Raw genomic sequence first — 21,465 nt, forward strand, 5'->3', positions numbered from 1 at the left:
TCTCTATTGTTTTGGGCGCTCAAGAACTCTACAAGTGGGCAATGGGGCCTAAAAGGACTTCAAGCAAAATCTATGTTCTGAAAGCCACTGATTACTCCTTTCATTTTGGGCCCCGTTGTGCATGCGGACATAAGATTAGGGCCACAATGGGTATATTACTGAAAACAGCACAAACAGGGGTATCCATTTTGGGGGGCAAGTCTTCCTTCATATGTGTGCTGTACAAAAAAAGCTGTTTTTAAAATGACAGAATTTGCCAAAAAAACAAAAATTCTATTTTTTTCCTTTTGCTTGGCTTAAATTCATTCAATAACTGTGGGGTCAAAATATGCAGTACACCCCTAGATAAATTCCTTAAGGGGTCTAGTTTTCAAAATGGGGTCATTTGTGGGGGTTTTCTATGGTTTTGGGCGCTCAAGAACTCTACATGTGTGCTATGGGGTCTAAAAGGACTTCGAGCAAATTTTCTGTTCTGAAAGACACTGACTACTCCTTTCGTTTTGGGCCCCGTTGTGGACTCAGATATAATATTAGGGCCACAATGAGTATATTACTGAACACGGGAGAAACAGGGGTATCCATTTGGGGGTGTAAATCCTCATTTCATGTAAACTATAGGAAAATCATATGTCTTTAAAATGATAGATTTGCAAAAATATGAAATTTTACTTTTTCTCCTCTAAATTGAATTAATTCCTGAAAAGAAAATGTGGGGGGTCAAAATACTCATGACACCCCTCAGTGAATAAACTAGGGGTGTAGTTTTTAAAATGGGGTCATTTGTGGGGGTATCTATTATTTTTACACTCTTGAGCCTTTCCAATCTTGGCTTGGTGTAGGAAAACAAAGTGTTTCTCAAAATGCTTAAAAGTAATGTTAAATTTGTACGTCTCCTAAATGGTTAAAAAAAAAACGAAAGTTTTTCCAATGTGCGCCCAAAATAAAGTAAACGGGTGGAAATATAAATCTTAGCAAAAATTTCTATATTATGTTTGCACATATTTAAGATATTGCAGTTGGAAATGTGAAAAAAATGACGATTTTTTCAAAATTTTCCCAATTTTGGCGCTTTTAATAAATAAACACAAATTCTATCGGTCTTATTTTTTCCGCCTAAATGAATTACAACATGTGGCGAAAAAACAATGTCAGAATCGCTTGGATATGCAAAACCTTTCTGGTGTTTTTCCATGTTAAAGTGATACATGTCAGATTTGCAAAATTTGGTCTGGTCATTAAGGCGCAAACAGGCTTGGTCAAAGTTAAAGTTAACAGATTTGTGAAAGAGAGTTGAAACTCCTCTGGAGGCAGAGGTAGTATGTGCGCTGTGAAAGTGTTGCGAAAGTTGCTTACCTGGCAACGCGAAGCACCTGTTCCCCTTGAAATGGGTTTCCTGTAGTAGTAAAATTTTTGTCCCGTATCTTTTGATGAGGAAGGCAACATTATGGCGTTTGGCTGGCGTATTGAGGCCCCGGACATTATATGACGTGATCTGAATATCAACCATAGATGCTGCTTAAAACGGAATACAAAAAAGATGTTAAATATTTTATAAAGATACCGTTGGACTAGTGAAGGTTCTTCTCAGAGCCAAGAGAGTGAGGGAGTCGGACAAGGAGGGGGGGAAGGAAGGTAGGGGAAGGAACACGTGTAAGGGGAGATTAAAGCACACCAAAGTGCACGTTGAGAGTGCAACGGTAGGTTGACTCTCAGCAATGGTAATAACAATCTTTCAAGATATCTTGCTGAATAGAGGGCGAGCCACGTCAAGGTAGTGCTAAGCGATACCTAGATGCAAAGAGAAATTTAACTCGGCCTGACCTGACAGGCATGGTCGGGGATCCTGTCAACTGATAGGGCAACAAGCAGAAGGAAGCAGATAACATATGCATTCCGTAAGGTTGTGAAAGTTTAGTAACATTATAAGTAATTGGGATTAACTAAACGGGGTGGCAGAAAGTTATAGAAGAGGAGGTGGGGAGAGGGTGCAGAGGAAAAGTTGGCTCTTCTCTTCTGGGCAAGGACCGTCAACCGGGCATAGAAGCACAGTCACCCTCACAGAGGTGAAAGAAGTAAGGGCGTCGGGTCCAAATGCCTCTCCCCGGGCACTACTGCCACATAACTGTAACCTTAAACAAATATAAGAACACATAACGTAGGCAGGAGGGTTGGCGTGATCGAATTCACGCTCTAACAGATTGGACAGTCATGAACTTGTTCTGAATAGTCCTTCAGGTGTCCATCGCTTCGGAATCATCTCTAGCTTTCTTCTTTTTCCCCTTTGGTGACTTATGGTTGATAACTGGCTGCCAGCTCTCCATAGCCGTCAGGGTGGGAAATCGTGGGGGATCCGGCAGAGGGAGCCAGCTGGGTATTTCAATAGGTTCAATGTCCAGGACTTGCCAGCAGAGATGGAGTTCTTCTGGGGATCGAATATTGAGCTTGCGACCTTTGTGGGTTATCCCCAGACCGAAGGGGAATAACCAGGCGTATTTAATCCCTTTGTTTCTTAGGACGTTAAGAAGTGGGCGTAATAGTCGGCGCTTAGACAAAGTGGATGGGGCCAAGTCTTGAAAAATTTGTAGGGAGGCGTCTCCGTAGCAAATATCTTTCGCTTGCCTTGCTGCTTTTAGAATTTCAAAGGCATCTGGAAATAAAAGAACCTTACAGATAATGCCTCTCGGGGGGGGGGGGGGGGGGTCTGAGGCAGGGGGAGGGGGTCTGAGAGCCCTATGCACACGTTCAATGCTGATGGTGGTGGCTCTGTCATCCCCCAGGAGCTGGCTGAAGATTTCTTTGGCGACCTTCTGCAAGCAATCAGGGGCCCATGACTCTGGGAGCCCCTTGATGCGTACATTATTGCGCCTATTTCTTTTTTCAATGTCCTCCTGCATTAAAAGGGATTTACTTAATTGTGAATGGTGTTCTTTAAGGGCTTTTTCAACCTCTAGGGAGTGAGAGGTGATAGCAGCTCCAGCAGACTCAAGCTCCTCCACTCTGCGGCCCATCTGCCTAAGGTCATCCTTAATCTCAGAAAGGTCTGCTTTTAATGGGTGCAAAGCCTGTGAGAAAAGCTCCCTCATGAAGCTCCTGGACACACTTTCTCCTTCCTCCCCATCGGTAGAGGCCCCATCCTCCCCCTCCTTACTGTTAGAAGCGGTGAACTCTTCAGTCGGCGCCATCTTGGAGGGAGCATGGGGAGAGCGTGTACTCCGATCTTTGAGGTACCGCTGCATATCCGCTTGCCCTTTGTAAGCTCTGGGGGTGCTCTGAGCTCCTCCCTCTCTTTCTCTTCCGATCTTTCCCATGTAGTCCTCCTGTAGCAGCCGTGATGGGTCCCCGCGGGTGCCATTGAGACGGAGCTCAGGGCTCAGCACTCCATCTCCCTCAGCGGTCAGGCTCCGCCCCCACAACTTGATTTTTCATTGCCAAGTGCAAAATTAAGCACACCACTATATAATGTACTTAATCTAATTCTCTAGCTTTCCCGTGTCGTACAAACTTGAAATGTGCCACTAATGCTGCCAGCTACCGACCCATCTCTAATCTCCCCTTCATGTCCAAACTATTGGTACACCTGGTTTACTCCCGCCTTGTAAGCTATCTATCAGAGAACTCTCCTCAACCCCATACAGTCTGGCTTCTGATCCCTACACTCGACAGAAACTGCCCTTACAGGGGTATCAAACGACCTCCTGACAGCCAAATCGAGGGGCGATTACTCCCTACTGATCCTCCTCGACCTCTCCGCAGCATTCAACACTGTTGACCTCTGTTGACCACAAACTCCTACTCAGTATGCTTGGTGGTGCTGTAAAGGACGGGGTCTACCATGCTAAAGCTGCATTAGTGTGTGAAGGACAGCATTCATCGGAATGTTGTAGTGATTAAAGCTAGCCTACTGCGATCAGCTGTGGAAAACATGGTTTTGTGAATTGAGAGCCTTGTGGAAGACCAAGGGGGACAAATTGAACATTTGTAGCATATTTTGCATAGCTACAATACCACCTAATGCCAACTTTTTTCCAAATAGTTTTTTTCATAAATGGCGAGCGCATCGTCTGAAGTGGCTATTGTCTAAGTATAATCTCATTAGGAGCAACAGAATATCCTGCGAAGACCTCTGAGAAGGGAAAGTTTAATTCTGCCACCTTGTACGTATATTCTCTATACAATAATTTTGGAGATCCTTTTCTAATAACTGTGTTGTGCTGTTCCTCTGTTATTCATCCTACAAATTTATGAATGAATTAACAACTGGGCGTTGACATTCTCTTTGTCAAAAGGGTATGTCCTTGTGACAAGGTGAATAATTGCCATTTGTCAATTTATTCCTAAATTTCTGGGAGAGATAACAAAGGAATGATACAACCCAGAGCTATAAAAAAGATATTCTAGAATTGTTGTTTCACGGGTACTACAAGTATTTGTAATAACAGATGTGTCAGGAGAGCTGAAAGGTCTTCTATAAATGATCATTACTTATGATGGCTTGTGATTTCTCCCCAGAGTCTTTGGAGACTAGACAGAAAGACATCCCTCTTTATGAAAATGTGCAGGTACAGTATGTGAAGATATCACAACACGTGGATGCTGCAATACTTCCAAAGATACAGGAACAAGAAATATCCCTCTTTCAGGCACTGCTACGCTCTGTGCTGTCAAACGTAGTTGCGTCTATGGCCATGTGAATCTGCCTTTAGTGACCTGATATGGAAATGGGCAAAATCCATATTGGAAAAAATCTGACGCGGATTTCAGTGAAAACTATAGCAGGAAATCTATGTTTAAACACAAATTTCTGCTGTGGATTTGTATTCCCGCAGCAGTAAATATACATGAAGTTTAGACGGGTTAATCTGTGTGCAGAAAACAGAATGCAAAAAATCTGCACACAAAATCTGTGTTAAAAACTGACATGTCACAATTTTTTTTTCAATAACGCAGATTTCAACCCATAGTAACATAGTATGTTAGGATGAAAGAAGGCATATGTCCATCCAGTTCAGCTTATTAACCCCCAATGTTCATCCAGAGGAAGGCAAAAAAAATCCTAATGAGGTAGAAGTCAATTTTCCCCATTTAAGGGGAAAAAAAATCCAATCTGGCAATCGGAATAATCTCCGGATCAAAGCCTGAAATAATGAGTGACTATAACATATACAATTGCATCACTCAAGAAAGGCGTCCAGGTCCCTCTTGAACTCTTTTATCAAAATTGCCATCACCATGTCCTGAGGCAGAGACTTCTATAGTCTCACTGCTCTTACACTGAAGAACCCCCCTCTATGTTGGTGTAGAAACCTTCTTTCCTCTAGTCATAGAGGATGCCCCCTGTTACAGTCACAGTCCTGGGTATAAATAGATCATGGGAGAGATCCTTGTATTGCCCCCGGATGTATTTATACATAGTTATTAGGTCGCTCCTTAACCATCTTTTTTCTAAGCTAAATAGCCCCAAATTTAATAACCTTTATGGGTATTGCAGTCCATCCATTCCATTTATTACTTTAGTTGCCCGCCTTTGTACACGCTCAAGCTCTGATATGTCCTTCTTGAGTACTGATGCCCAAAACTGTACATCATATTCCATATGTGGCCTGACCGGTGACTTGTAAGGAGGAAGAACAATGTTCACATCATGTGTCCCTAGACCTCTTTTGATGCACCCCATGATCCTATTTGCCTTGGCAGCAGCTGCCTGACACTGGTTGCTCTAGTTAAGCTTACAGTTAACTAAAATCCCCCGGTCCTTTTCCGTGTCAGTGTTACCCAGTGGTTTCCCAGTTAGTGTGTAATGGTGATATGTATTTCCTCTGTCCATATGCATAACCTTACATTTATCAGTGTTAGGGCTCCCACACACTTACGTTTTTTTACGCAAATGTCAATGGGATTTTCTCATTTTAAAAACGCATCGCACAAAAATCTGAAAGTACAAATGTGCGATGCGTTTTTAACATTACAAAGTCCCATTGACATTTGCGTTAAAAAAAACGCAGCATTAAAAAAACGCAAGTGTGTGGGAGCCCTTAAACCGCCTTTGCCACTTTTCTGTCACCAACTTATATCAGATTCTCTTGCAACCGCCTTGCGTTCTCTCTTGCGTCAATTACTTTACAAAGTTTGGTATCATCTGCAAATATTGATATTTTACTGCACAATCCTTCTACCAGGTCATTATTAAATATATTAAAAAGAATAAGGCCCAAAACCAACTCCAGTGGTACCCCGCTAGTAACGGTGACCCAATAAGAGTATGTATCATTAATAACCACACTCTGATTTCTATCACTGAGCCAGTTACTTACCAACTTACATACATTCTCACCCAGACCAAGCATTCTCATTTTTTATACCAACTTTTCATGCGGTACAGTTTTGCACGTTTTGGAAAAGTCCAGATACCCAAGATTCAGTGTCTTTCCCCTGTCCAGTCTAGAACGTAACTCCTTGTAGAAGCTGATTAGGTTGGTTTGATAGGAGTGAAAACTCATAAACCCACGCTGATATGGAGATGCACATGAAAACGGAGAAAGTCCAGAGTTGGGTAAAAAGCTTTATTAAACAATCCAGACAGATCTAGAGGAAGAGGGAGCATGTGCCGTGCCTGTTCCTACATGTCTGTTTGGATTGTTTAATAAAGATTGAAAACATTTTACCCAGAGCTCGACTTTCTCTGTTTTCCTGTGCATCAGTTGTGTGTTACGTGTGCTGCTGGAATTGGCAGTACTACTGTGCTTCTAGCAGTACAGCCCTCACAGGGTTAATTGATTGAGCTGAGTGGGTGTGGTACTTCCTGCTAGCCAATCCCCTGGGTCTGTGCTCACATATAAACCCTGCTCCTGTCAGTCTCTTTCTGGTATCCAGAGTGAGCAGGCATGAATCCATGTCAGTTACAGCTTGCTGTGTGTTTGGTGTTCAGGATGAGCAGTCATGAATCCTTGTCTGTTGCAGCTTGCGATATTATCTGTGTCTTGCTGATTCATGTCCGTTTGTACGTTTATTCTCTGTTAGTTTTGTGTCAGTTTGGTCTGCTGAGTTTGTTTGCTATGTCTGCGCTAGGGTGGCCTTTAGGGTCCTCTAGTAGATGTGTCTTGCTAGTGTAGGGACTGCAAGATTCAAGGGGCCTTGCAGCTTAAGTTCATTGGCCAATGTGCGAACTAACACCTCACTTTTATATTCAGATTATCATCTGCTATTAGTGTTTACATTTTGGCTGCTGTATGCTGTATATTCTGTCTCTGTGTTTCCTGTTGTTCAGTCCCTGTCATGTGGCATGTGAATGCATCCTGTTCTGGTGCGTGATTCCTAGGATCAGCTAGGGCCCAGATCCGAAGTCTGCTAGGCCGCCCGCTTATTGGGGCGATGTCCCCGTTTAGGTAGGGCCATGTCATTCTCCCTTGTAGCACAGGGTCAGTTGCTTGAAACCAATGTGACACGTGTGCAACCTGTGTGCGTGCATCCATTTCTCTTTGGGTACGATCCTGTGGGACCCGTGCTTAGAGTGCCCACGATTGTAACATTGTGGCTTCCAGCCAGTACTTGCATGGGAGCGACTGCAGAGAAGCTGGTTTCTGGTTTGCATTTCTCAAGCTGGTATGGAGTTCTATAACTATTTTCCTTGAGGTACTCCAGGACAGCATCTCTTAGAAACCCTTCAAATATTTTACCCAAAATACAAGTAAGACTTACAAGCCTGTAGTTTCCAGGTTTCTTTTTTTACCCCTTTCTGAATATCCGCACATTGGCTATGTGCCAATTTATTAGAACAGCTCCGTAACTATTGCTTCTTTAAATATAAGAAGCAATGGTCTGTCTATCACATTGCTTGATTCCCTTAAAACCCGGGGAGTGTATACTAACGGGACCCAGCGACTTGTCTATTTTGATCTTTTTAAGGCGGGTTTGCACTTCTTCCTGGGATACACTATTGACATTTAGTTGAGGGTTTACGTTATCACTCTGCATCTTATTTTCCTCTATATACACTGGAAAAAACTATTTAATAGATTTTCTTTCTCCGCATCACCCTCTATTATTTTTCCTACATTATTAAAGTGCCAGCACTTTCAATATTTATCTTTTAACTATTTATATAATTGAACAATAGTTTGAAGTTAGTTTTACTCTCCTTTGCAACAAGTCTCTGTCTCCATCTTTTTTGCTTTAATCTGCTTTTTACATAATTTCCCCCCTTCTTCTTTTAGTAGTTTAAACGCTTTCTTTTTTTTGTTTATTGACCCCTGTACATCTTAATTGAGCCACATTAGTTTTCTCATATTCCTAACCCTATTATTTCTGTAAGGTATGAACCTCTCACAGTGAGAGCTTAGGATGTTTTTAAACATTTCCCATTTATCGTCTGTATTCTCACTTTTGAGGACATTGCCAAAATCAATAATATTGAGGGCATCTCTGAGCTGATCAAACTATGCTTTCCTACAGTTTAGTATTTTCTTAGCTCCTCAGTAAAACTCTCTTTTTAAGGACAAGTGCAATTTTATTATTATGGTCACTATTGCCCAAATGCCCCCCTGACCTGCACCCCTGTTATTCTGTCAGATTTGTCAGTTAATATTAATTCAAAAAAGGCCATCCCTCTAGTTGGATCCTGAACAAATTGGGTAAGGTAAATATCTTCAGTTATTGGTAGAAATTTGTTATCTTTATAAGATCCGCAGTTTTCGGTTTCCCAGTTTATATCCAGATATATAAAGTCTCCCATAATAATTACTTCATTGCGATTTGCTATTTCATCTATTCGCCTCAGATTTTCAGTGGCTTCTGTTATATTTGGTGGCCTATAAAGAACCCCCATAAGGATTTTATTGTTTTTCCCTCTATGTATCTCTATCCATATGTTCATCTCCCTCATATTTCCTCCCATACTGTGAGATTTAAACAGGATTTTTCATTAAGACAACCCCCTTCCCCCTTTCTTTTATTTACGATCCCTTCTTAATAGACTGTAGCCCTTTAAGTTCACAGCCCAGTACCAGTTTTCATCCAACCAGGTCTGAGTTATTCCTGCTATGTCATAGTTTTCCTCAGACATTATCACTTCCAGTTGGTCAACTTTATTGATCTGTCTTCTAGCTCTAATTACTATACAATTTAGAATGTTGTGTTTATTTTTTATATTATGTGTTTCCCTACTAACTGTTTTGCCAGTTCTAACTGTACTAACCCTTCCCACTGCTCCACCCCCATTTTCCATTACTTAGTCCTAGGTCACTGTCTACATTGTCTTCCACCTATCTTTCTGGTTGTCCTCCCTCCTAGCCCCTAGTTTATATATTGCTCTAACCTTCTAGCCGTCTTCTCGCTGAGCACAGCTGCACCCTCCCTATTCCTACTGTAGAACCTATTGCCAACAGCAAAGTCAGCCCAGTTCTCCAGGAACCAAAATCCCTTCTTCCCACATCAACTCCTGAACCACTTGTTTACCTCACTAATCTCCTTCTGCCTTTCCGTTGTGTGGCACATGATGCGGGTAGTATTTCAGAAAATACTACTTTGGAGGTTTTTGCCCTTAGCTTACATCCTTGTTCCCTGAACTTGTTTTTAAGAACCTTGCAGCTACCTCTAACTTTGTGATTGGTGCAAATGTGTATCATGACCTCTGGGTCCTCATCAGTAATCTGTCAACCTAACCTGCCATGTGTTGAACTCAAGGGTCAGGAAGACAACACATTGTTTGACAATCTCGGTCTTTATGGCAGATTTCCCTGTTCACACTGAGTCAACAGTGTTTTTTTTTAAACATGCAGTGCATTGTAAACCCACAGAATGACTATTTATGCTGCAGATTGCAATCCTTAAAATAAGTGCAGATTTGGCCCCTCAATGATTTGTGAAGTCTTTTGCTGCAGAAGGTCTGCAGCAGATACACTGTGTGCGAATATACCCTTATACAAAATCCAAGTTCATCCAAAGGAGGAGAAAAAATATCCAGCATAGACCAGTGTGCCCTAAGGTACGTTCACACATAACAGAAATGCTGCAGATTTTCTGCAGTGGAAAATTCCAGTGCAAAAACCACACCGTTTTGGCAAAATAAGCAGGGTCAAAATCCGCACCATTAATTTCAGCAGTTACAACACTCTCCCTCACCCGCAATTCTTCATGTTGTCAGTGCACCCCTTCATACTGCGGCCTCTAGTGAGTGTTGCTCTGCTGGTCAGGTGATGCGAAAGTGGAATCACCTGACCTTGTGCGCTGCACTCACTAAAGGGTGCTGTCAGTATTGGACTGCGGTATTCAGAGCCCACCAGTAAAGTACATACTATGGCCTACCGTACAGCTATATACATATATTATCTGAACCCTATGTTCGCTGTGTTTGCATATGCGGCCCTGTCTTAACTGAAGTACATGGAGAATGCTGATCGACATCATTACTACCTGTAACCCTGTAATTGCCTTTTAACAGTTTTTTTTTGTACCTTGTCTGTATGTAAAGAAACTTGGAGAGCTGCATTATGTATGGTATTAGGATTCATTAACATTTCTGATATATCGGGTTTTTTTTTACTGTTCTATTAGTTTATTTTGTTTTCTTGGACACTATAGCATTTTAAAAAACCACATCATATAGACTCTGTAAAAAAAAACAAAAAAAAAACAAGCATCTAGTAGAAGTTGTCGTTTTGCTGCAAAAGAGGGCATGCAGTTACATGTCAGGCAGATCTGCAATTTATTAGATACTAGCTGGTATACCCGGCTTCGCCAAGTTAATTTGGTACTGGTGTTTATCTGGTGTTCACACGGAAAATCTTATTAAGTCGTGGTTACTTTAGAGATATCAAGGAAAAAATATGTTTACCATTTTGCATAGTTCTTTTCGTTACCCAGGAAACAACACGTGGAGGTAGCCATGCGACATTTCCTTTATATAAAATGACATCAGGAAGTGAGAGAATTTGATTCCGTACGTAAAATTTGGACGCTAATTCTTTTGTGCTTAGAATTGAATAATCTAGTTGGGACCCATTAGCTTTTGCTATTTATGACATAATCAATGCTAGTGCCAAATTTCATGTTTCTACGACATCGGGAAGTGAGAGAATTAGTGGTGTGTGAGTGAGTCAGTCAGTGAGGGCTTTCGTCTTTATATAGATATGTAGATGTGGCATGATTTGGATGAGCAATTTTGCCACCTGAGGCCCTTAAAGTGATTCCAGCCTTCTACTATAAAAAAGGCTACTTGTGTGTAGTGACCTCTTTTTCCGCTTGTGTAGAGGTTGTTGAACACTAGATGCCTCTACAATGCAATCAGAGATTTCGCCTAGTTAGCAGAGTTTGAGAGGGGGTGCATTATTGGAATGCAAGAACCTGGATGACTGTATTGATGAATTGCCTGTCACCTGGGCCATTCTGACCAGACTGTTTCCAAGTGCTTGGCTGGAGGACTTTTGGTCTCATGGTGCCCATTATGTGTATTGCCTCTGACACCCACCCACCATCGCCTCTGTTTGCAATGGTGTTGTGAACAAGGAAAGTGGACTGTCAAAGAGTTGAACCAAATTGTCTTCAGTGACGAATCCAGTTTTTTTTGGTGGGGCACCGATGACGGCCATGTTCATGTCTGCAAATCTAGGGTTTGGCACCTCAATCCTTCCTTTGCTGTGGAGCAGCAAATTTCCTGCACTGCTGGTGTGATGGTCTGGAGGCCATCTCATCTGACAATTAATCACCCCTAGTAGTGGTAAAAAGGACAATGACAGCTCAGCGATATGTTCAGGACACCCTGCAGCCATATGTGTTGTCCCTCAAAGCAGGGCTTCCACAAAGCATTTTCTCGCAGATAGCGATCGGCCACACTCAGCAAGGCTGTCACAGGAATGCATTTAGAACATTACCATGCTTCCATGGCCGCCTGATCGCCAGATTTATTGCCAATAGAACATGTATTGGACCATCTGGAATAACAACGTCAACAGCGTACAAGTTTGCATGATCTAGAGGCTCTATTACAGCAAATGGGGAGTGATATGACACATGATACCATACGGAACCTGTATGCCTCCATGCCCACATGTATCACATCTTGTATCAAAGCAAAAGGGCAGTACAACAAGGTACTAGAACCTCCATGCCCTCCTGTATCACATCTTGTATCCAAGCTAGAGGTGGTACAACAGGATACTAGAACCTCCATGCCCACCCGTATCACATCTTGTATCCAAGCTAGAGGCGGTACAACAGGATACTAGAGTCTCCATGCCCGCCTGTATCACATCTTGTATCCAAGCTAGAGGTGGTACAACAGGATACTAGAGCCTCCATTCCCGCCCGTATCACATCTTGTATCCAAGCTAGAGGTGGTACAACAGGATACTAGAACCTCCATGCCCACCCGTATCACATCTTGTATCCAAGCTAGAGGCGGTACAACAGGATACTAGAGTCTCCATGCCCGCCCGCATCACATCTTGTATCCAAGCTAGAGGTGGTACAACGTGATACGGGTGGGCATGGAGGCTCTAGTATCCTGTTGTACCTCCTCTAGCTTGGATACAAGATGTGATACGGGCGGGAATGGAGGCTCTAGTATCCTGTTGTACCACCTCTAGCTTGGATACAAGATGTGATACGGGTGGGCATGGAGGCTCTAGTATCCTATCTTGTATCCAAGCTAGAGGTGGTACAACAGGATACTAGAGCCTCCATTCCTGCCCGTATCACATCTTGTATCCAAGCTAGAGGTGGTACAACAGGATACTAGAGCCTCCATGCCCGCCCGTATCACATCTTGTATCCAAGCTAGAGGTGGTACAACAGGATACTAGAGCCTCCATGCCCGCCCATATCACATCTTGTATCCAAGCTAGAGGTGGTACAACAGGATACTAGAGCCTCCATGCCCGCCCATATCACTACCTTTATCCAAGTTAGAGGTGGTACGACAGGGTAATGGAGCCTTCCTTCAAGTGTTCAGTTTTCCGCAATAAATTATCTCTTTGCCCTGATATTGTAATCACTTACTTATATCAACGTTACAATCACACAGAAAAAGTTTCATTCCATTCGAAAAACTCCTAAGTGATAAATTAGCATTTTTTATTAGAAAATTATGCACTCATGGGAAATCTTCTTACTGACCTGGGCTGTCCATATGAAGTGTTTAACATATTTCAGAGATAAAATCATGTACTGATATGTCATTTCTATTTCCACTTTTCTTTACATTTGCAGGTACCACGGATTAAGGAAGAATCATCATATATGGTGAGCAGAGAAACTTCTTTCATTATGCATAGACTAGTTGTAACTAAAGATGAGCAAGCACACTTGTCCGAGCTTGATGCTCGTTTGAGCATTAGGGTACTCGAGATGCTCGTTACTCGAGACGAACACCACGTGGTACTTGAGTCAATTCCATTTCTTTCCGCGCATGTTTAGCGACATTTTCTAGTCAATAGACATGCGTGGAAGGCATTACCACTTACTGCTGTGACGTGCCAGCCCTCTCTCCCCCCACAATAGTGAGTTGCTGGCGAGATCAGGTGACTGCCGAGTACTTAAACTGGTCCCGCCCGCAGCTCGCCTCAGACGCATGCTGGCAGAGGTTAGAGAAAGTGCTGCTGCTGATATAGGGAAAGTGTTAGAGTAGGACCCTGTCTTCAAGAACCCCAGCAGTCCACCTTAGGGCTACTCTTCATAGTGTGCATTACTGTTGTGGCTGGCTGGGAGCAGTAGTGCACCAATTTTTTTTTTTAAGCATCTCAGGCTGTGGAGGCCATTTCAGCTATACTGTCCTGTGTCTGCAGTGCCGTAGGCAGAGTTAAGGGAAAGAGCTGCTTTTATAGGGAAAGTGTTATAGTAGGATCCTGTCTTCAAGAACCCCAACAGTCCTTCTTAGGGCTACATCTGACCGTGTGCATTGTAGTTGTGGCTGGCTGGGAGTAGTAGTGCATCAATTTTTGTATTACGCATCTAGGCCTGTTCCCAGCCTTTCAGTAATAGCGTTCTCAGCCTGCAGTGCCGTACAACCAGCTCTCACCATGAAATTGCACTCTAGAATTTCTAGCTTACTGCAAACAACTTCAGTTATACCGTTCTGTGTCTACAGTGCATTAAACAGAGGTCTCACCGCTAAACAGTACTTTAATATTTCCTGGGCCACTGCAAAGTATTTCAGCTCTGCCGCTGATTAATTTGGGCCCTGCTCTATTCTTAATCTGCCATGATGAGGAGTAGGGGTAAGGGTCAAGGACACGGACGTGGATGTCCAAGTGAGGGTGTGGGCACCAGTTCCTGGTCCAGGTAAATCACAGCCGGCTGCTGTGCGATTAGGAGAGAGGCAAGTTTCTGAGCTCCCCAGCTTCATATCACAATTTACGGGTCCGCGTGGTAGACCTTTATTACAAACAGAGTAGCGTGAGCAGGTCCTGTCATGGATGGCAGGAAATGCATCCAGCAATGTATCGACCACCCAGTCTTCTACGCAGTCCACTACTCCTGGCCTAGGGCCTGCAACTCTGAATCCTCTGGATGCTGCTGCTCCTCTCTCCTCCCAGCCTCCTCACTCCAGGAAAATGACATATTCTGAGCAGGCAGACTCCCAGGAACTGTTCTCGGGTCCCTGCCATGAGTGGGAAAAAACGGTTCCTCTCTCACCTGAGGAGTTTATTGTGACCGATGCCCAACCTTTGGAAAGTTCCCGGAGTCCGGGTGATGAGGCTGGGGACTTCCGGCAACTGTCTCAAGAGCTTTTTGAGGATGAGGATGATGAGACACAGTTGTCTGTCAGTGAGGTAGTAGTAAGGGCAGTAAGTCCGAGGGAGGAGCACACAGAGGATTCGGAGGAAGAGCAGCTGGACGATGAGGTGACTGACCCCACCTGGTTTGCTAAGCCTACTGTGGACAGGGCTTTAGATGGGAAGGCAAGTGCAGCAGCAGGACAGGTCGGAAGAGGCAGTGGAGTGGCCAGGGGTAGAGGCAGGGCCAGAGCAAAGAATCCCCCAACTGTTTCCCAAAGCACCCCCTTCCCGGCAAGCCTCTGTGCAGAGGGCTAGGTGTTCAAAGGTGTGGATGTTTTTTAGTGAGAGCGTGGACGACGGACGAACAGTGGTGTGCAACCTGTTTCCCACCAAGATCAGCCGGGGAGCCACCACCACCAGCATAGCAGGCATATGATGGCCAAGCACCCCACAAGGTGGTATGAAGGCCATTCACCGCCTCCGGGTCACACCACTGCCTCTTCCCCTGTGCCCCAACCTGCCACACAAATTCAATCCCCCTCCCAGGACGCAGGCATGAGCGCCTCCCGGCCTGCACCCACACCCTCACCTCCACCGTCCTCCACTCCATCGAGCAATGTCACTCAGCGCAGCGTTCAGCTGTCGCTAACACAAGTGTTGGAGCGAAAGCGCAAATACGCCGCCACCCACCCACATCGCACAAGCTTTAAATGTGCATATTGCCAAATTAATCAGCCAGGAGATGCTGCCGTACAGGCTTGTGGAAATGGAGGCTTTCAAAAACATGATGGCGGTGGCGGTCCCGGGTTACTCGGTCCCCAGTCGCCACTATTTTTCCCGGTGTGCCGTCCCAGCCCTACACCAGCTTGTCTCCCGCAACATAAATCGTGCCCTCACCAACGCGGTTACTGGGAAGGTCCACTTAAAGGGGTGGTCTCGCGAAACCAAGTGGGGTTATACACTTCCGTATGGCCATATTAATGCACTTTGTAATATACATCGTGCATTAAATATGAGCCATACAGAAGTTATTCCACTTACCTGTTCCATTGCTAGCGTCCTCGTCTCCATGGTTCCGTCTAAATTCGCTGGCAGCTTGCTTTTTTAGACGCGCTTGCGCAGTCCGGTCTTCTCCTTTCAGCACGAGCCGCTTCAGTGTGCGCCCCGCTACAGCTCTTCTGCGCATGCGCAGACGAGCTGTCACTGCTCGGGAGCGCGCTGGAGCGGCCATTCTGTACCTTCCTCTGTTAGAGGAAGGTGCAGAGCTGTCCGGAGAAGCCGCCCAGCTGTCCCGCCGTCCAGCTGTCCTGGTAAGTGATGGGCCGGGGGGGCTGCCGCTGCGCCGGGCGGGCTGCCGCTGTGATGGGGGAACCAGCGCTGGGCTGGGGGGGGCTGTCGCTGCGCCGGGGGAACTAGCGCTGGGCCGGGCGGGGCTGTCGCTTGGCCGGGGGGGGCTGTCGCTGCGCCGGGGGAACTAGCGCTGGGCCAGGGGGGGGCTGTCGCTGGGCCAGGGGGGGCTGTCGCTGGGCCGGGGGGGGGGCTGTCGCTGGGCCGGGGGGGGGGCTGTCGCTGGGCCGGGGGGGGGGCTGTCGCTGGGCCGGGGGAACTAGCGCTGGGCCGGGGGGGGCTGTCGCTGGGCCGGAGGGGGGGCTGTCGCTGCGCCGGGGGAACTAGCGCTGGGCCGGGGGGGGGCTGTCGCTGCGCCGGGGGAACTAGCGCTGGGCCGGGGGGGGGGGCTGTCGCTGGGCCGGGGGGGGGGCTGTCGCTGGGCCGGGGGGGGGCTGCGCCGGTTACCTTCTGCCTGGCGGTGGGTGACTGGTCGGCCGTGTTCACTCCAGGGGTCCGGTCGGCGGCTGCGGGGCGTCTGGTTGCCATGGAGATACAGCTGGTAGCGTCTCGGGAGCGCGCACGTCTGGCTACAGCAAGCGATGCGAAAAGAGCTGGCGGCCATCTTGGGAAAAAGTTTTATAAGTTGCTGAAACGCTGGAACGGTAAGTAGAAACCAGCTAGGAAAGTCATTTACAGGGGTAATTAGTAATGTATGTTTAATTAGGGGGACTGGGCAAAAAAAAAAATTCACTGCTTCCTCGAGACATCTCCTTTAACCATAGACATGTGGACAAGTTCTGGCTGGCAGGGCCACTATATCTCCCTGACGGCACATTGGGTGAACATGGTGGAGGCTGGGACCGAGTCAGAGCCTGGGACCGCTCTTGTCCTACCCACACCCAGAATAGCGGGTCCTACCTCGGTGCTGGTATCTGCGGCGTTTTATGCCACCTCCTCCAAACCCTCCCCCTCCTCCTCCACCACCTCTACCTCTCAATTAAGAAGTGTGAGCACGTCTCCAGCAGTCGGTAGCGCGCGGCAGCACAGTGCTGGGCAAGCGTCAGCAAGCCGTGCTGAAACTAATCAGCTTAGGTGACAAGAGGCACACGGCCCCCGAGCTGCTGCAGGGTCTGACAGAGCAGACCGACCTCTGGCTTTCGCCGCTGAGCCTCCAACCGGGCAGGGTCATGTGTGACAACGGCTGTAACCTGGTGGCGGCTCTGCAGCTCGGCAGCCTCCCATAGGTGCAATGCCTGGCCTATGTCTTCAATCTAGTGGTTCAGCGGTTTCTGAAAAAGTACCCCCACTTATCTGACCTGCTCAGCAAGGTGCGCCACGTCTGTGTACATTTCCGCAAGTCCACCATGGACACATTGTCGGTTTCAGCTGACAGAGCACCGACTGCTGTGCGACGTGCCCACACGGTGGAATTCTACGCTGCACATGTTGGCCAGGCTATAAGAGCAGCATAGAGCAATAGTGGAATACCAGCAGCAACATGGGTGGCGGAGTGGTAGTCAGCCTACGCAATTCTTTACTGAGTGGGCATGGATGGCAGATATATGCCAGGTCCTTGGAAACTTTCAGGAGTCTACCCTGATGGTGAGCGGCGATGTGGCAATCATTAGCGATACCATCTCGCTACTTTGCCTGCTGAGAAGTTCACTGCAAAGCATAAAGGCCGACGCTTTGCGTTTGGAACAGGAGACGGGGGATGACAGTATGTCGCTTGATAGCCAGACCACCCTCCTGTCTATATCTCAGCGTGTTTTGGAGAAGGAGGAGGGGAAGGGGGAAGAGACAGCTGGGCACACTGCGGAGGGTACTCATGCTGTTTGCCTCTCATCTATTCAGCGTGTATGGGCTGTAGAGGAGGAGGATCCTGAAAGTCATCTTCCTAGTGAGGACAGCGATGTGTTGCGTACTGATACCCTGGCACACATGGCTGACCTCATGTTAGGCTGCCTTTCCCGTGACCCTCGCATTAGACGCATTCTGGCCAACACGGATTAGTGGGTGTACACCCTGCTCAACCCATGGTATAAGGAGAACCTTTTCACTCTCATTCCCGAAGAGGAAAGGGGTACGAGAGTGATGCAATATCACAGGACCCTGGTGGAAAAAGTGATGCTAAAGTTCCCATCTGACAGTGCTAGCGGCAAAAGACGCAGTTCAGAGGGCCAAGTAGCAGAGAAGGAGCGGGTCCTTGGCGGGGTGAAAATCTGCCATGTTTGGGCGCTCTGATTTCTTCCTGTGTAATACCATCTCTAAAGGGGTTGTCCCGCGCCGAAACAGGTTTTTTTTTTTCAACCCCCCCCCCCCCCCCCGCCTTCCTGTTCGGCGCGAGACAACCCCGATGCAGGGGTTAAAAAAGAACACCGGACAGCGCTTACCTGAATCCCCGCGCTCCGGTGACTTCTTACTTACCGGTTGAAGATGGCCGCTGGGATCTTCTTCCTCGGTGGACCGCAGGGCTTCTGTGCGGTCCATTGCCGATTCCAGCCTCCTGATTGGCTGGAATCGGCACGTGACGGGGCGGAGCTACACGGAGCCCCATTGAGAAAAGAAGACCCGGACTGCGCAAGCGCGTCTAATTTGGCCATTAGACGCCGAAAATTAGACGGCCTCCATGGAAACGAGGAGGCTAGCAACGGAGCAGGTAAGTGAAAAACGTCTTATAACTTCTGTATGGCTCATAATTAATGCACAATGTACATTACAAAGTGCATTAATATGGCCATACAGAAGTGTATAGACCCACTTGCTGCCGCGGGACAACCCCTTTAAGTTACTTGGGCTCGCCTATGCTGTGGGCTCACAAAGACTTCCCATAGTGGTGTTTTACCTGTCTGGCACAAAAACACTGACTGACTAGAGTAGAAATGTGAGCCGAGGTCCTTTGTGGGGTGAAACTCTGCCATTTTTGGGCGCTCTGATTTCTTTATGTGTAATACTTTCCGTGGGTTCCGGGGGCTAGCTTATGCTGTGGGTGCACAAAGACTACCCATTGCGGTGTTTTACCTGTCTGGCACAAATACACTGACTGACTAGGGTAGAAATGTGGGCAGAGGTCCTTGGTGGGGGAAAGCTCTCCTATTTTTTTGGTGCTCTGATTTCTTTATGTGTAATACCATCTTTGTGCACAGACAGCATAGACGAGCCCAAGGAACTCAAAGACTTCCCATTGCGGTGTTGAGCTATCTGACACCTACACAGAATGAATTGTGTGGGGACACATGGATTTCCCATTGCTATGTAACTCGCGGCACCTTGGGTCACACAAGGTGGAGGCTGGGACCGAGCCTGACCCTGGGCCCGCTCACATGCTTTCCACACAGAGCATTGCTGCATTGTGGAGATGTGTAGAAGTGCTGGCACCTGAGTCCCTTTTATGCCCACGTTTGCGGCTCCTGACAATTTTGTGACGGAGGTGGCAGGAGATGAGAATGGATGATAAATTGACGTTCGATCATCATTCCAAACAGCATTGTGGGCTTTCGCCCCCCCCTTTCAGAGAGGGTCGCTGCCTGGCCCTGCCAACCCTCTGCAGTGTGCGCCTCCGGTTCCTCCTCATTCAGTATGCACTTATACATAGACATGAGGGTGGTGTGGCTATGAAGCGAGCGTGTGGCATGAGGGCAGCTGAACGCTGCACAGGGAAACTTTTGTGTGCACTGTGGACACCGGGTCGTGTGCGTGCGCGCGCGCGCGGGGGGGGGGGGGGGGGGGGGTTGGACAGCACAACTTCAATGGGGTTCGTTACTCGAAACGAGCTCTCGAGCATTACGAAAACTTCGACTCGAGCAACCAAGCATTTTGGTGTTAGCTCATCTCTAGTATATATTGTTTTATTCTGTTTTGTTTTTTTTTACTTATGTAATTATTCTTTTTACTATCTATGTCCCCCATGATATCATATAAGACTTCTGGGGGACATTCACATGTTTTTTTTAATTTTTTTAATTTGATACTTACCCACTGTAGCTGGGGCATCCATAGGAGCCCCAGTTACAGGAGAAAACATCCCCTGTAGTGACAATAGTCACTGGCAGAGCTGATCAGGGTCTACTACGACCCTGCAGCTCTGCTGCAGCAGGAAATCCTGGCAGTCACATGACCCGTGGGTTCGCATAGTGGAAGAAATACTTTCACTTTAGTACATATAACTCATTGAGCGATGTGTACTAAAGAAAAGAGGAGACAGAAAGGGTTAAAACCCACTACTCCCTCCTCCTCTGGGTTATCAGCTGTGACTAACAGCCATAAATCTGTCTGGCTTCTGATTGATTACAGAAGCAGGAGGCTTTAATCCCCACCATAATTTTACATACGGCTAGGATTTAAGCCTAGGACCAAGCGCTGTATATTTACAGTGCTTGGTCCTAAATAGGTTAAACACTCCTCCAACCTTCTAGCCATCTTCTCCCCCAGAACAGCTGTACCCTCCTAATGAGATGCAGCCAATCCCTATGGTATGTTGTTCTAAAAAAGAAGTTCCTGTTTATATGCCCTATTGATACCCCTTTAAGGGGAAATACATCATTAATAACACTACAACCCCTCTACTACATATTGGTTTCCTGGGCAATCGGATATGTAAACTCCTCTTTGAGGCTCTACATGAGTCTTATTTTATTTACTAATTATTAGTATTGTAATGAAAACTGTTCAGCTAAATGGGTGACATTTAATAATCATAAAGGTCATTACATAAAGTTAAACTTAGTGCATAGAATATAATTAGAAGGCAAAGCAGATATACAGTATATACCATGTAGAGATTCCTAATACAATTCCCATTATTGTCCAATGATTATGTATTTTCATGAGTTTACTTTTTATATTACCCTTTTTTTGTTTTACTGGCAATTTATTAATAATTTCTACATCTTTATCTTGCAGGATTTGCAATTCAGATCAGAGGATACATACACTGAGCTGAGAAGATAAGATACTTCTAACGTTCTCACACAGGAACATCGGCATTCATATTAGCCAATAATGACTGTAGCCAAACATGAACATTGACTGAAGTCCATCTTAATCCCCATCTTCTTCCCCTGTCATACCCATGTAGTCTATGAAACCAGGAATAGTCATGTCAGACATGTATACAGAGCTGAATACAGGGACAGGGGGGTCACCACTCTTATCTGTGAGTTTCTACCTTCCAATAAAATGATGTTGGATGAATACAGTTGACATGTGCTTTCTCACTAAAAACAGCCAAATTAGAAGCTTTTAGGGAAGACATGATCTGTGTCCTCCCAGTATTCCTCTGTAAGCAGATAACTACTAATACTGATAAGACCCAGAATGTATTCAATTGGCCACAGCAGCGATTTTATTAACATAAATATCAAAATTTATAGAAAATCACAATGCCCAGTCACGGATAAGGAGGAGAGAGAGAGAGAGATTGCGAGTG

The 21,465-nt window shown here is 46.0% G+C and overlaps 1 protein-coding gene across 1 annotated transcript in view; it reads left to right on the top strand.

Moving 5' to 3' along the window:
• LOC136631391 (carcinoembryonic antigen-related cell adhesion molecule 8-like) overlaps positions 1-21,170 on the top strand; it is a 124,716-nt gene extending 103,546 nt beyond the window's left edge. Inside the window, exons 7-9 of the mRNA XM_066605670.1 lie at positions 4,510-4,559; positions 13,201-13,233; positions 20,940-21,170. Coding sequence (XP_066461767.1) covers positions 4,510-4,559; positions 13,201-13,233; positions 20,940-20,987 — 131 coding nt within the window. The 3' untranslated portion in view covers positions 20,988-21,170. The remainder of the gene's footprint in view (positions 1-4,509; positions 4,560-13,200; positions 13,234-20,939) is intronic.
• The last annotated feature ends 295 nt before the right edge of the window (positions 21,171-21,465 follow it).

This window comes from Eleutherodactylus coqui, chromosome 6 (assembly GCF_035609145.1).
Source record: "Eleutherodactylus coqui strain aEleCoq1 chromosome 6, aEleCoq1.hap1, whole genome shotgun sequence".
Lineage (NCBI taxonomy): Eukaryota > Metazoa > Chordata > Amphibia > Anura > Eleutherodactylidae > Eleutherodactylus > Eleutherodactylus coqui.